Raw genomic sequence first — 13756 nt, 5'->3', positions numbered from 1 at the left:
GAAACACCGACATGTCTCTTTACATCACCATCCAGGATTAGGGACACGCCGTACATTTTCACTAGTCGGTTGAGGACCCGCCGGACCAAAACACCGACATATTTAATCGTATTATTGCGGCACAGTGTGTTTGCCTCTAATCGTAGTTTTTGTTGATGCTAGTGCTGGCTAGAGCAAACCTTTTCAAAGTTCAATAAATACATGTCACCGAACACTCTGTTCGGTGCACCTGTAAATGCATGCCACCGAACACTCTGGTCGGTGAGCAACATGAATGCAACGTGTGAGCAGTGACTAGTGAGCAGTCAACCTCAGCGACCTTCACCGTCCGCTCCACCGCGCTCTGAATCCATGCTCGGGCCAAGATCTGTGGCGTCGAGCTCGGTGCCATATATTCTAGCGTCGAGGTACCGGCCACGTCAACGCCACCTAGGATGCCCTGCTATGCACGGCCAGACACCTCGGAGCCAAAATCTATGGCGCCGAGACATGTTACCTCGGTGTCATGAGTCCTGACGACGATCCCTAGGATTTTAAGATGAATTTAAGTCTCCTATGGGCCAAACCTAAATTTTATTTTAAAAAAAAGTTAAATTATAAAAAATTGGGCCGCTGCTCTAGCTGCTCGGTAATGGGAGGAGTCGTCATCTCCAACGAATCAATGAGTAAACAGAGCGGCACGGAACATAGGGGACGGGAGCGGAATTTGGCTTTGGGTCAGAGCTGGACTCGAGGGTGGGTTGGATGAGCCGGGTTGAAACGTGACCCAGATGGAAAAATAGTTAAGAAAATATTTAGACATATATGTTTAACACTCCTACTTAAAACGGTTTTAGCTTCTTGCTATAGTGCGCGGAGGAGTTGCTCGTAGCTCTATCAAACCTTAATTAGTTTGATGCACTGCTTTGATATCCATACAATTTTTATGATGAGTACCCAAGCAGTTCTCTATGAATTATGTGGGCCTTCCGGTACAGAGATTATATATATATATATATATATATATATATATATATATATATATATATATATATATATATATATATATATAAAGAAAAAACACTATCTACACGAGGAGATAGCTCGCTATCCATGCTATGTATGTAGTGCGCCTTCACCGCTTCACGCGCAAAGGTATAGAGCTCGAGCAGCAAAATCCATGACGCCACCACCAGCGCCAACCATGGCCGCACATAGCAACGCGGTCCACGGTGGGCGCCGCCGGCACGTGCTCCTGTTCCCGCTCCCGTACCAGGGCCACATCAACCCCATGTTCCGGCTCGCTGGCCTCCTCCACGCCCACGGCTTCGCCATCACCGTGTTCCACACCCACTTCAATGCCCCGGACACGGCGCGCCACCCGGACTACCGCTTCGTCCCCGTTCCCGACGGCAGCCCCGTGCCCGTGGCCATCGAGGACGCCGTCGCTCAGATCCTGGAGCTCGGCGTCGCGTGCGAGTCCGCCTTCCGGGACCGCCTCGCCTCCGTCCTGGACGAGTACTCCAGGGACGACGTCGCGTGCCTCGTCGCCGACACACACCTGCTGCCGATTTTCGAGGTGGCTGCGAGGCTCTCCGTGCCCACGCTGGCGCTGCGCACCGGCAGCGCCGCCTGCTGTGCGAGCTTCCTCGCCTACCCGATGCTCTTCGAGAAAGGCTACCTCCCCGTGCAAGGCATGCGTGTGATCTTCTCCTGTCCATATACGTTTCTACTTTCAGTTCGTAGGAGCACATGCTTGATGCTTTATTGGATCAACGTGCGCCTCGCTTGTCCATGGATGCAGAGTCGCAGCGTGACATGCCGGTGGTGGATCTGCCGCCGTACCGAGTGCGCGACCTGCCAGTCATCGGCGAGGATGACGGTGGCCTGGTGCGCGAGCTTCTCTCCCGCGCCATGACTGCCGTGAAGACCTCCTCGGGCCTCATACTCAACACGTTCGACGCGCTGGAGCGCCGCGAGCAGGATGGTCTCCGGCGAGACCTCGCCGTGCCGGTGTTCGACATCGGCCCGCTCCACAAGCTCTCCCCTGCCGTCGACAGCAGCCTGCTGCTCCCGGACCGGAGCTGCCTGGAGTGGTTGGACGCGTTCCCGCCGGAGTCGGTGCTGTACGTGAGCTTCGGCAGCGTGGCGTGCATGAGCCCGCGGGACCTGGTGGAGACTGCGTGGGGCATCGCCGGCAGCGACGTGCCGTTCCTCTGGGTGGTCCGGCCGGGCATGGTCCGCGGGTCCGCGGACGACCACCGTCTCCCCGAGGGGTTCGAGGCCGCGATGCGCAAGCGCGGCATGGTCGTGGCGTGGGCGCCACAGGAGGAGGTGCTGCGCCACCGCGCCGTGGGCGGGTTCTGGACGCACTGCGGCTGGAACTCGACGTTGGAGAGCGTCTGCGAGGGGGTGCCGATGCTGTGCCGCCCTTACTTTGGCGACCAGATGGGGAACGCGAGGTACGTGGAGCACGTGTGGAGGGTGGGCCTCGAGGTGGGCGGCGACCTCGAGAGGGGTCGCGTCGAGGCGGCGATCCGGCGGCTCATGACCGACGAGGAAGGCGCGGAGATGAGGGCGAGAGCCTGCGAGCTGAAGAAGGCGGCAGCGGAGTGCACCGGCGAGGGCGGGTCGTCGCGCCTTGCCATTGATAAGCTCATCACTCACTTGACGTCACTGTAAAGTTCTAGACACGCGAACCTGAATCACGAAATTCGGCTGAACGCCTGCGGCGAGAGCGACAGTAGTTCAGCACTTCAGCTCCTTCACTTTTTTTCGGGACGAGGGATCTTCCCCCATTTCCATTGATATAAACGGAAATACCGTTCATACAGAGAGTTTCAGATCAGACCAGAAAACCAGACCAACGCTTACAAACTGAGCAAACTAACGCAACTGATAGCCTAACGCGTAAGAGAAACGCCATACCACAAGAAAGAAACCCAGCATCCTACAAAGTTTTGGTTACTTATGATTAGGACTGATGCAACATCAACTATCAGTTCTAGAAGCTTTGACATCAAGAAGCTTTTTGGCGCCTCACTTTGTCTTGATCGTCAGACTTGGCGTCCTTTAGCAGATTACCCTTCTTCTTCCCCATCGTCTGACCCACCAGCTGCAACGCAATCTTCAACATTGTATTTACTCCAGCCACCAGTTCGTCCTTGTCATCACCCGTGAATAACCCTGCCCAGTAAACCATGAGCGAACAAGCATAGCATATAACGGTAATAGGGCTCGTGACAACTTTGCCCTCAAAGCATACACTGTTACGTGTTTTCCAGATAGCCTAACAGATAGCCGCAATACCAATCGCGTGAAATTTCTCACCAGATGGCAACCATTTCTCACACCATGTCCAGCATTGATCAAACGATCTAGGTACATTGGACGCACCTAAACAGTAAGCCACAATGGCCCATACAGCCTTAGCCATGCTACATTGGAATAAGAGATGTGAAACAGATTCATTGCTATCACAAAACAGACAAGATGGATCTCCATTCCATTTCCTTCTGCACAGATTATCTCTAGCTAGGATTGCATTATTTGCAACAAGCCATAGGAAAATTTTGAGTTTGGCAGGGATTTTCTCTTTCCAAATCTTTTTAAAGTAAGGACCCGCATCATTCATTGTCAAAGCTTTGTAGACAGATTTAACAGAGAAGCAACCATTCTTACCAAATTTCCAAAAAACCACATCCTCACCAGGTGTCAGAATAACTTCCTCGACATTACTTTTGATTTTGTCCCAACCTGTCTTCAAGTCATCCACCAGCCATCTGGTCAAGCTAACAGAGTTTTGTTTCATTTGAGAAACTGAAATATCAGGCTGTAAGCGTAGTTTGAACAAATCTGGGAACATATGATTAAGTGGCTTATCAAATAACCAAATATCTTTCCAAAACAAGGTTTTCTTACCATTTTCCTCCCCTGTAAATAGATATTCCTGACTTTCAAAAGATCGGACCATATGGCCGAGTCATTCTGTCTGTGTTTCACAGTACAGATGGAGTCCTTTTTCAAATACTTGAACTTGCCCTGTTCACGTGCCCTTAAACATCCGCCTCTTTTTTTATCTGGAACAGTATTTTCCTCTCACAAATTCCTTCAGATTTATCCAGATTCCTCCAGAATTCCTCCAAGCGAACGGGTGTCTTGCCAAAGACCACTCTTATTATCCAGTTTCCACCACCACTTGCACAGCAAGCTAACATTCATTTTCTTTAGACCGTTAATACCTAATCCTCCTTTCTTTTTGTGTTTACAAATTTTTGTCCATCTGACCATACGATACTTCTTTTTAGTGCCCCCTCTTGCCAAAAAAAGGTTTTTCTTGTTTTGTCCAGTTTGTCAATAATGGTTTTGGGAAGGAGATATATAGACATATGATAAATTGGTGTATTACTCAAGCTAGAGTTGATCACGATTGTCCTTCCTGCAATGGACATCATACCCCCTTTCCAAATCAGCTCCTTCACTTGGGGAGTAATTTCCATGAAACGAAATTAAACTTCTTGAGACACGTCGAAAATGGAACTGGTTCCTCTGAATTTAAATCTACGTACTGCTGAGTCATAATCAAACTCACTTGCCAGTTGCCACCAGTGACTTTACAAAAAACGGCATGAAAGTTGTTCGCATACTTACGAGGAGCTCCATCTGTTGAGTTTTCGCTGGAACTTTGCAAAGCAGCTTGCGACCTCATCGCGGCTGCAAAATGACAAGATCGATCGCACCGGGGCCGTGCACGGAGGCCTGCAGCAGCTAGCAACTAGCATTGAAGACCACACGTGCCACGTGTACAAGAACGAACGTGCCGACCAGACGTCGAGGTCGGGTCCACGTCCAGCAGCACGCCAGCACATGGAAACCTCCAAACCGCATGCTTTCAGGGCCATACGCACAGGCACAACCGATAAGTGACGACCGTTTATGGGCAGGCACATACTGCCCTGCAGTATTTGCCACTACTAGTCTAGTACAACTCTCCAGGTCCATCGGGGGTGGTCTGGTTGGATCGGGGTGTAAGCTACACGACGCCGATGTAGACGGCGATCAAGGAGGATTTGGATGGTCTCAACTCTCAAGGTAGCAGCTAGTTACGGCCGGCACACGGGTCGTCGGCGGTGTCCTGCCCGGCCTTGTGGCGATCGGCCGGTCTGGGTAGTCTTCGGCTAAGATGCTGATGCTCCATCGGCCATCAGCAATTTAGTATGAGTCTCGTTCGTCTTACTTTATAATCTATACTATTCAGTTTGTTTTTTTAATTGAAATAATATTTTTTTCTCATAATAATTCAGTTAGAACAATATTTTTTAGCCAATTCAACCAAATTTCATGCCCAATGAGGCCATCAGTAGAACGACCAGAAACCTAAGATCTGACCGTGTCAGATTCACACAGAGAGTCAGAGATCATGTTCGTACTCCCTTCGTGCCGGATTAATCGGACGTCTAGCGTTCAAATTTTTTCCAGGCGCGTTTAGTTCGGCGATGCATAGTGCACGATTCCTCACTGTACCATTTCGTTTGTATTTGTAAATTATTATCCAAACATTGACTAATTAGGCTCAAAAGATTCGTCTCGCAAAGTTAAAGCAAACTGTGCAATTAATTTTTGATTTCGTCTACATTTAGTACTCCATACATGTACCGCAAGTTTGATGTGACGGATAATCTTCTTTTTGCATAGTGCTAAAGTTGGGAGTTTGAGAGAAACTAAACAAGGGCACATTAATCGGTCACATAGGCCTGAAGCCTTCTAGCGGACGCATGCAGTCTGTCCCATAGTACGGAGTACATATTATTTTATTTGCTATTTCCGTGGACCGAGTGCAACCATGGTATATTAAAATAAAAAAAAGAAAACCCGATGGGGCTCTCTAGATTGCTCTCGTCCACTCGTTGTCATTCCCCACCGAGCCTCATCTGTGCAAGCGCCGAGCGGACGCCTCCCTCCGTCCCCTTTCACACACCCCGCACCAACAGCAAGATCGATCTTTCCCTTCGGGCAATTTAATTTATTGCCACTCTTACGGTTGCCATTCCTCCAGTTGCCAGCATTAAAAGTACTCCTACATATTTGCCACTGCATGCAATTCGCCTCCTACGGATTTGCCATTTTCGCCGACGTGTCGTGGCAGATGGACTCGCCAGCGTGGAAGGCAGCCTGGGAGGCCTGTTTAGGCCTGGCAAATGACCTTCCTGCCCCTCGCCCTTTTCTTTTGTTCCCAGGTTGGTCCCGGTTGGGTCAGAGGCACCCCACAGCACTCTCGCAGCTTCTCTCACCCCCACTCCTCCTGTGTACTACTGATGGAACATGTATATGGAACATGGTGAAAAATACATGCTGGAACAAGGTGCATATATGCTAAAAAATGCAAGGTCAAACTGCCACAAATTATCATAACAACATACATAACTGATCCAACAACATGCATAGATCCATACATAAAAGGTCCACGGTCATTGACATTAGTTCTTACAGCAGTGGCACATGACAACCATTAGTGGTACATGGCCATACAAAATAGGTCCTTGATCCATGACTGAATAGTTTCGTTAAAGTAGTGGCACATGATAGCCATTAGTTATACATGTCCATACATAACAGGTCCATCCAGAAAAGAACACGCATGCAAAATATTCAACACAAAAGCCTTAGTTGGCAGCCTTTGTTGGTGTGGATTTCTTCACCTTGGATGCTAGTTGTTTCTTCCTTGGTGTCATTTTCTTTGGAGCAGCTGCTGGTACTATCTCCAATCCCACCGGTTCCTCCAAGTCCAACCTCCTACATTGAACAAATAGTTAGATTTGTATTTATGGTTTTTTGTCAAGTCAATGGTGGCAACAAACCTCTGGCATGGTGGGGCTGCCTCCATTGATGCTGCTACTAGGACAAGAGCCAAACATGACGGCTGTGCTATTGCTCTCTTGCTGCTCCTGCTGCTTCTGCCGCCGCCTTTGCCTCCCTTGCTGCTGCCCTCTTGGCTCTTGGTGTTTCCTCTCCTACTACTACTTCATTCCTGGCTGCTGCCCTCTTGGCTCTTTGTGTTTCCTCTCCCACTTCTGCTGAATCTTTAATAGTTTTTTGCTTCTTCCTTCCAGGCTTTGTTGCTGTCTTCTTGGTCCTCTTCCTGTACACAAATATTTGTGAAAGTTAGTAATTAAGTGTGACAAGAAACAAAGGAAGTGAAAATGTAATATACCTTTTCTTGGTCCCTGTGAGGCTACACCTCCAGCTAGTTGCTCTATGGCCAAGTTCACCGTAGCCCTTACATGTCACTTATCTTATTGGTTTGCCTGACCTCTCCAAACAGCTTAGGGTTCTATTCTTCTTGATCCTGCCTAGTGGTTTAGGGTCCTTCACCACAGGTGGAAAAACCTTGAAACCCTTGTCTACTTTAGGCCATTGTTGCTTTGTCAGTTATGTGTGGTATGACTCCTGCATAAGCTGATTGCAACTTCTTCACACTGTATGCCTCATGCACATATTTGCTCATGTCTGGCTGCCTCTCAACAGTAATCACTGCAAGAGCATGTGAGCAAGGCTTGCCACTAACCTGCCACTCCCTACATGTGCACTTCTGCTCTTCAAGGTAAACCACATGCCTTCTAATTTCCTCACCCTGGTACCATACAACAACTTCAGCTTCTCTAGGATTTGCTGGCAGCATTTAACTGATGAATTACAGCTGGTAGAATGTCCCCTGACATGGCTACCGAAATCTTCCTTCTCCTTTCCCAAAGTTCCAGAGTCTTGATCCTGATTGCATCAGCTAGTGAGTCTAATGGCAAGTCTTTAAACTCTTTGATCCAAGAATTCCAGGACTCTGCCAGGTTGTTGTTTATGTAGTCACATTTAATTTCTTCTGAGAACTTGCTTCTGGCCCACTTTAGTTTGTGATGCTCATTTAACCAAGGCCAAATGTCTAACCTTCCTACAGTAGCCTTTGTCATTAGCCTGTCAAACTTCTCTGAGTATGCTCTAGCTGCTGGCCACATAGGCCCTTGCAGGCATCTGTGTAGATAGCCAAATGCTCTACTGGCCCAAGTGCCTAAGCCAACTGCTCCATGAACCAAATCCAATTTTCCTTGGTCTCAGACTGAAAGAATCCAAAGGCTATTGGAAACATCCAATTATGACCATCTATACCATTGGCTGAAGGCAACTGACCATTCCACTGGCCATTAAGATGAGTAGAATCTATGCTAATGTATGGCCTGTAGCCCTCTAAAAAACCATCAATCTGAGCTTTGAATGCACAAAAAAACCTACTGAAGTGAACCTTATCTCCTACTTGAACAGTGTCTATCTCAACCACACTTCCAGGTGACCTGAGCTCTACCTCTGCTTTGAATCTATATAACCAATCAAAAGAATCATCCCACTTACCAAAAAGCTTATCTGCAGCCCTCTGCCTACCATACCAGCAAGTCTAGTAGTTGATCTTGACCTTGTATTGCTTCTCAAGTTCCTTCCTGACTGCCTTTGCCCCCATTGAGGGATCATCTCTAAGCAAAGGAACTGCTCTCTCAGCAATCTAGGCCTGGGATGCCATTCTGTTGAGTACTCTTGATCTAGAAGCACAAGTATGAGTATTCTTGTTTATTTGTATCTGCAAAAGAACAATGACAAATGTCACATATAAAATTCACATATAAAACAATGACAGAGATGTTTATTAAAAAACAATGGCAAGTTATTCAAAAAATAGAGGCAAGTTATTCAAAAAACAGTGGCAAGTTCGTATTATACCCTGACATTGCCATCAATCTGAGTTTTTGCTCTAATAATCCATTGGCATCCTCCAGATCTACAGAAACCCCTAAACCTCTTTTTGTCTGATTTTTTAGTGCCCAACTCAAACTCTTTAACTATAGAATGTTGTTTCACTGCCATTCTAAATTCAGGCATTGATGGATAGATTTGGCCTACAGACATATCATGATTATCTCTGTCATAGAAATACAAAGGCTCAAACTCAGCATTATCATCAACAAGCATAGCTGCGGCATCCATCTCTACTTGCAACTTAGGAGGAATGACTGGCATAGGCATCTCGGCTGGACCATCACCACCATCTATAAGATCATCTGCAACTTTGAAGCCCATGGCTTCATATATTTTGTCCTCATCTACTAAGACAGTGGCATCCCCATCTAATTCTTCCTCTTGTAATATAGTGTAAGCTGACCAATCAATTCCACGATCATCTAAGTTAGTATGGTCTGGACTGCTACAAGCATCATCAGTGCATTCAACATTAGCCTGAGCATTAGCTTGCTCTGCTGTTACACCGGATGTGGAATGAACACTATGCTCATTTGGCACATTTCCCTTTCCTGCATCCCATCTAGGCTGTCTGGATGATTCCTTGTCCCTGTCAAGCACCTCACAGTTCACATCCATTTCCTTCTCATCCCATCTGGCCTCTATCATCTCCATGAACTACTCATCAGTAGTAACCTTCCACTCTGTCCCACTGTCTTTGTCCACACCCCAAACAAGTAACTATTGATCCCTACCCCCAAATGATGTTTGTCCTAATTTCTTCCACAAACTTAGACAGGGAGCACTGGGTGCTAAGATCAAACCACACATCATGCTCTTGCTGAACCATTTCCACACTGTCATCATAATCACCAGTAGCTGTGTATTTATCAACACAAACATGGATTCTAAAAGCATTTTCAGGATCAATCCTGGACAGAACCATAAGCACATTAAAAAAATGTAGAAGAAAGGACTGCTGGATCCCAAAATGTACAGCACATGCAAGCTCGAACTTACCAAGGAGGGCAGCCAGTCCCCTTCATCTTAATGCATACGAATCAATAATAACCGCAGTGTGACTACATTGGATGTAACAAAAATAAGATTGAAACCCTAGGTTCAGCAGATTTGGGCAAAATGGTGTTTAGGGGAGTATGATTTGTACCTACTGCTCGTCGTGCATCGAAGAATGGGGACAGTACGTTGGCTGTGGCTGGGGAAGTGGCCGCCGCCGCGCCCCCTTCTTGGCCGTCGCCGCTGACTTGACCGCCGCCACTGCCTTGACCGTCGCCCCGCCCAGAAGAAAAATGGGGGAGAGGAGGATGGAGGCAGGAGCCAGAGTGGGGGTGGTGACCCGCCCCGAGGCTAGCCTGGCTACGCCGATGGGGAGGTCGCCGGCGCCTCCTTCTTGTTTGTCGCCGCCGCCATGAGGTTCAGGGAGAGGGCACTGCGTGAGTTGGAGTAGAGTCGGTGGCTTCTCGGTCCGGGATCGGTCCTTTACCTGGCCCAGAAAAGAACGTGAGGTGGAAGAGGGGTAGTATGGTCATTTGCCACGCCCAAATAGGGTTCCCAGGCTGCCTTCCACGCTGGTGAGTCCATCTGGCACGACATGTCGGCGAAAATGGCAAATTCGTAGGAGGCGAATTGCATGTAGTGGCAAATATGTAGGAGCACTTTTAACGCTGGCAACTGAAGGAGTGGCAACCATAAGAGTGGCAATAAATTAAATTGCCCTTTCCCTTCTGTTCCAAATCTCGCCCCCTGCGTAGGCATGGCTGCAGATGGTAGGATGCGCCGCCGTAGCCGGTGGATGCGTGAAGGTAGCAAGATGGCTAGTGCCGACGGTGCTAACCTGATGAAGCCTCGACGTGGGATCAACTGCCTCCTGAAGTCTGGCCATGGCAGCGGTAACTCTGGTGACCGCGGGATTCCAACGCCCGCCAGCGCTAGTGGGAATGTCGGCCACGTCATCAAGCCAGGCGCCGTTGAATCAGAGGTCAAGCCAAGCAGCGCCAACTCAACTGAGGAGGTGTGGATCTACGTACGTGGGTGCCGAATCAAGAGGTTTGGCCTACGCTTCAACTCCCAGGGCGACGTCTACGTCTCTGACTCCAAAGATGATGAGTTCGGCGCGGATCTGGCCCCTGCCGTGGCCACGAACGGGGCTGCCGGCATGGATCTGGCCCCTGTGGTTGCCGCGAATGGGGCTGCTGGTGTGCAGCTGGCCCCTACGGTGGCCGTAGACGGGGCTGTCGCCGTGGAGATGAACCCGGAGGTAGCTGCACGCCTGGCCAAAAAGGTGCTTGGCGAGGACCTACACCCAGAGGTGGCTGCGCGCCTGGCCGAGGTGCTTTCTAGGATTGAACCTTTCTGCCATGAATGGTTCATCGACGCATACAAGGTTATGGTGCCTCTATTCTTCACCCTTGCCCCCTAGTTTATTTGCTGCTAAGTATAAATTGAAATCGTCTTGATGCGAGTAGATGATGTGCTTTTGGTGTCATTATGAACTGATGTTTGTGCGATGAAGTGTACGCTATCACTTTGTATAGCTCAAGTGATTTTGTGTACTAGCTGTAGGTTGTCACTTCCTGTACATGACGACCTTTTGGTCCCATGATGAACTACCGTTAGTGTAATTATGAAGTGTGCTTTGTGTGATCAACTAATAATTAATGTACATGTGTGATGCTGACTGCTTATGTTCTGTGACGATGTTAATAAGTCTTCATACAAGTGAACTTAGGAGCTCTTAGGCAATTTTGCTACCACCATTGTTAGTTGGTAATTTTGCATTGCGGTTTGTGACTACTCTGGTTTCATAGTAGTGGCACCAGGACACATGATTAGCATAAACAACCACACATTATACGGTTTGCAAATTGAAAGCACTACCACCCATGAGTAACATGAGCAAGGACTCATGCTTTATTTACATCATTAGCACACATGATTAGCACCGTATTAGGCTCCCAAAATTCCCAATATCACAACATACATGATATAATTAGTTTCCCAATAATGCCAACACATCCTCATATAGCTGCCGATCACAACCAAGGCTTGTAGGCAGCATGCCTAATGCCTCTAGCCGATCTTTGTCAATGTGAGGAATCTTGTATTTGTTTCCTCCACCATCTTTCATCACCTCAATCAAACACCCTTGTAGTGTCAGGAACACCCTGTTTAAAGTGTTTGGATCATAATTTTCAAACTCATTTTGTACGTTCGTAATCAGGTCATCCAAGTTCCTACAGATCCTGTCATAGGTTAAGGATTGGAGAGAATTAAAGAACCCTAGGTCTAGCACATTCAAATCTGGTGAATTGGTAGGTTGGTTGACGAGTCGTATGTCTAGCCCAGTCTGTCTTACAGCCGTAGCAAATTCTTCATCATTTACTGGCACATGTGAAGGGCATTATCTTGCTGAATATAAATAGTTTTTCCTACACATTCCCGTGGCCACCGTCGAACAATAGCATCTAGAACTTTACCGATCAGATATGACCTCATAGTAGTCCAATCTACCTTGATAGGTTTGGTAACTTTGGCCCCCCTTCCTCTATTATGACTTCTTCTTGCTTGTTCCTATAGTAAATGAAACCAAGTAAAGATTACAAATTTGTAGCACAAAAACCTATGGAAGAAAGTGAAACAAGTGTATGTAATATGTTATACCTTTCTAACAAATAGCCACACTCCTAGCTTCCCATCAAAAATACAATTACCTGCATCATCATATATTGGTCTGCCTACTGCTGACAAGAACATTACCTTGCCAATGCGATTCTTAGTGTGTACAGTCATGTGTGGATCCTCCTCCTCAGGAAGCATATAATACTTGATGTACTTGGATGTGGTGTTGAACCACTTCTCATCCATGTGGATGATGTTGTGCATTTCAATGAGCTTGGGTTCATTTGGCAGTGTTCGGCGATCTAACATGGAAAGACACCATCGTAGCCTGTCTTTCTTGTTATCTTCCGTCAACAAAGGCTTTAGTGTGCTGGAGTGGTGTCGTAGTAGGCCGTCCTTGAACCATCTATGCAGGGTGCTCTTCTTTACACCAATAACATTAGCTAGAGATCGTATAGTCCTCCTCCTATGCAAGGGAACTCTAAGAACATCTTATAGATCAATTTGTATCCTTTTGCGGCCACAATTCTTCCTCTGTGATCTAACATCTTCTGGTCTGCCTTGTGCACGGCACTGCTTGACTCTTCGCCAAACACGACGCACTTGATACCTACTGACCTGAAACATATGAGCTACTACATTCGTAGCGTTCTTTTTTAATTTTCCACGATTACTTCTCTCAAGCAATGCTTCATATATTTGTTGTCTTTCAGTGTCTGTCAGATTTCTGAACTTGTGTGAATCATTTGCGTTTGTATGTTCATCTTCTTCAACATCTGAGTCCTCCAACTCCTCCTCATCGAAGACTATGTCCACAGCATCAGCGTACACACCATAGTCGTGCACGTCGTCGATCATATTTGGAAAAAAGTGTGAGATATCAGTAGCAAAATGTTTTTTTCTAGATTTTGCGAAAAAACATGCTGAAATTTGTTGCTAAAAACAGGTGAGGCAGCAGTACCCCTTCGTTGTTTATAAACTGCTTGAAATAGTGTAGGAAAGTTGTTGCTGTTGTGGGGAATTAAAAATGGTTTCTATTATATGTGCTTGCTTTACTAGTAACATAGTATTGTTGATTTTTCACTCAAGATGCATTGTCTTTCTCAAGAAAAAGGGGGTGTTCGGCTGGTACACTCGGGCACTGCTTGAAATAGTCTACAAAAGTTGTTGCTAATGTGGGCAATTAGATTGTTTCGAACTTTTGAGGGGTTGCATCTAGATGTCAACCTAGTGAGTCGATATGATCATTGAAATAGTTACAAAAAAAACAAGTTCCATTGAGGCTTACTGTTCATTTGTTGCAGCTCATTTTGGTGATCAGCAGCTTCTAAGTTGAGGTCAAAATCATCGTGTACATGTGGAG

General features: G+C 47.1%; 1 protein-coding gene and 1 pseudogene across 1 annotated transcript; one reads left to right on the top strand and one right to left on the bottom strand.

Moving 5' to 3' along the window:
* Window positions 1–1085: 1085 nt before the first annotated feature.
* On the top strand, window positions 1086–2919 carry LOC136537698 (DIMBOA UDP-glucosyltransferase BX8-like). The gene is made up of 2 exons (XM_066529655.1): window positions 1086–1673; window positions 1784–2919. Exons 1-2 carry the CDS (start codon window positions 1160–1162, stop codon window positions 2659–2661), a joined length of 1392 nt encoding a protein of 463 aa, XP_066385752.1. The 5' UTR covers window positions 1086–1159; the 3' UTR covers window positions 2662–2919.
* An 8845-nt stretch (window positions 2920–11764) lies between these two features.
* LOC136537697 (uncharacterized) lies at window positions 11765–13236 on the bottom strand (annotated as a pseudogene).
* Window positions 13237–13756: the final 520 nt, after the last annotated feature.

Source organism: Miscanthus floridulus, chromosome 2 (genome assembly GCF_019320115.1).
Source record: "Miscanthus floridulus cultivar M001 chromosome 2, ASM1932011v1, whole genome shotgun sequence".
Taxonomy (NCBI): Eukaryota; Viridiplantae; Streptophyta; class Magnoliopsida; order Poales; family Poaceae; genus Miscanthus; species Miscanthus floridulus.
Note: the sequence above shows the minus strand (reverse complement) of the source record. Positions and strands in the feature narration are given on the sequence as shown.

Excerpts from the sequence above, each read along its gene's own strand:
- LOC136537698 (XM_066529655.1), top strand. The coding sequence starts at position 1,160 with ATGACGCCACCACCAGCGCCAACCATGGCCGCACATAGCAACGCGGTC. Across the intron at positions 1,674-1,783 it reads AGGCTACCTCCCCGTGCAAG|AGTCGCAGCGTGACATGCCG; the intron begins GCATGCGTGTGA and ends CCATGGATGCAG.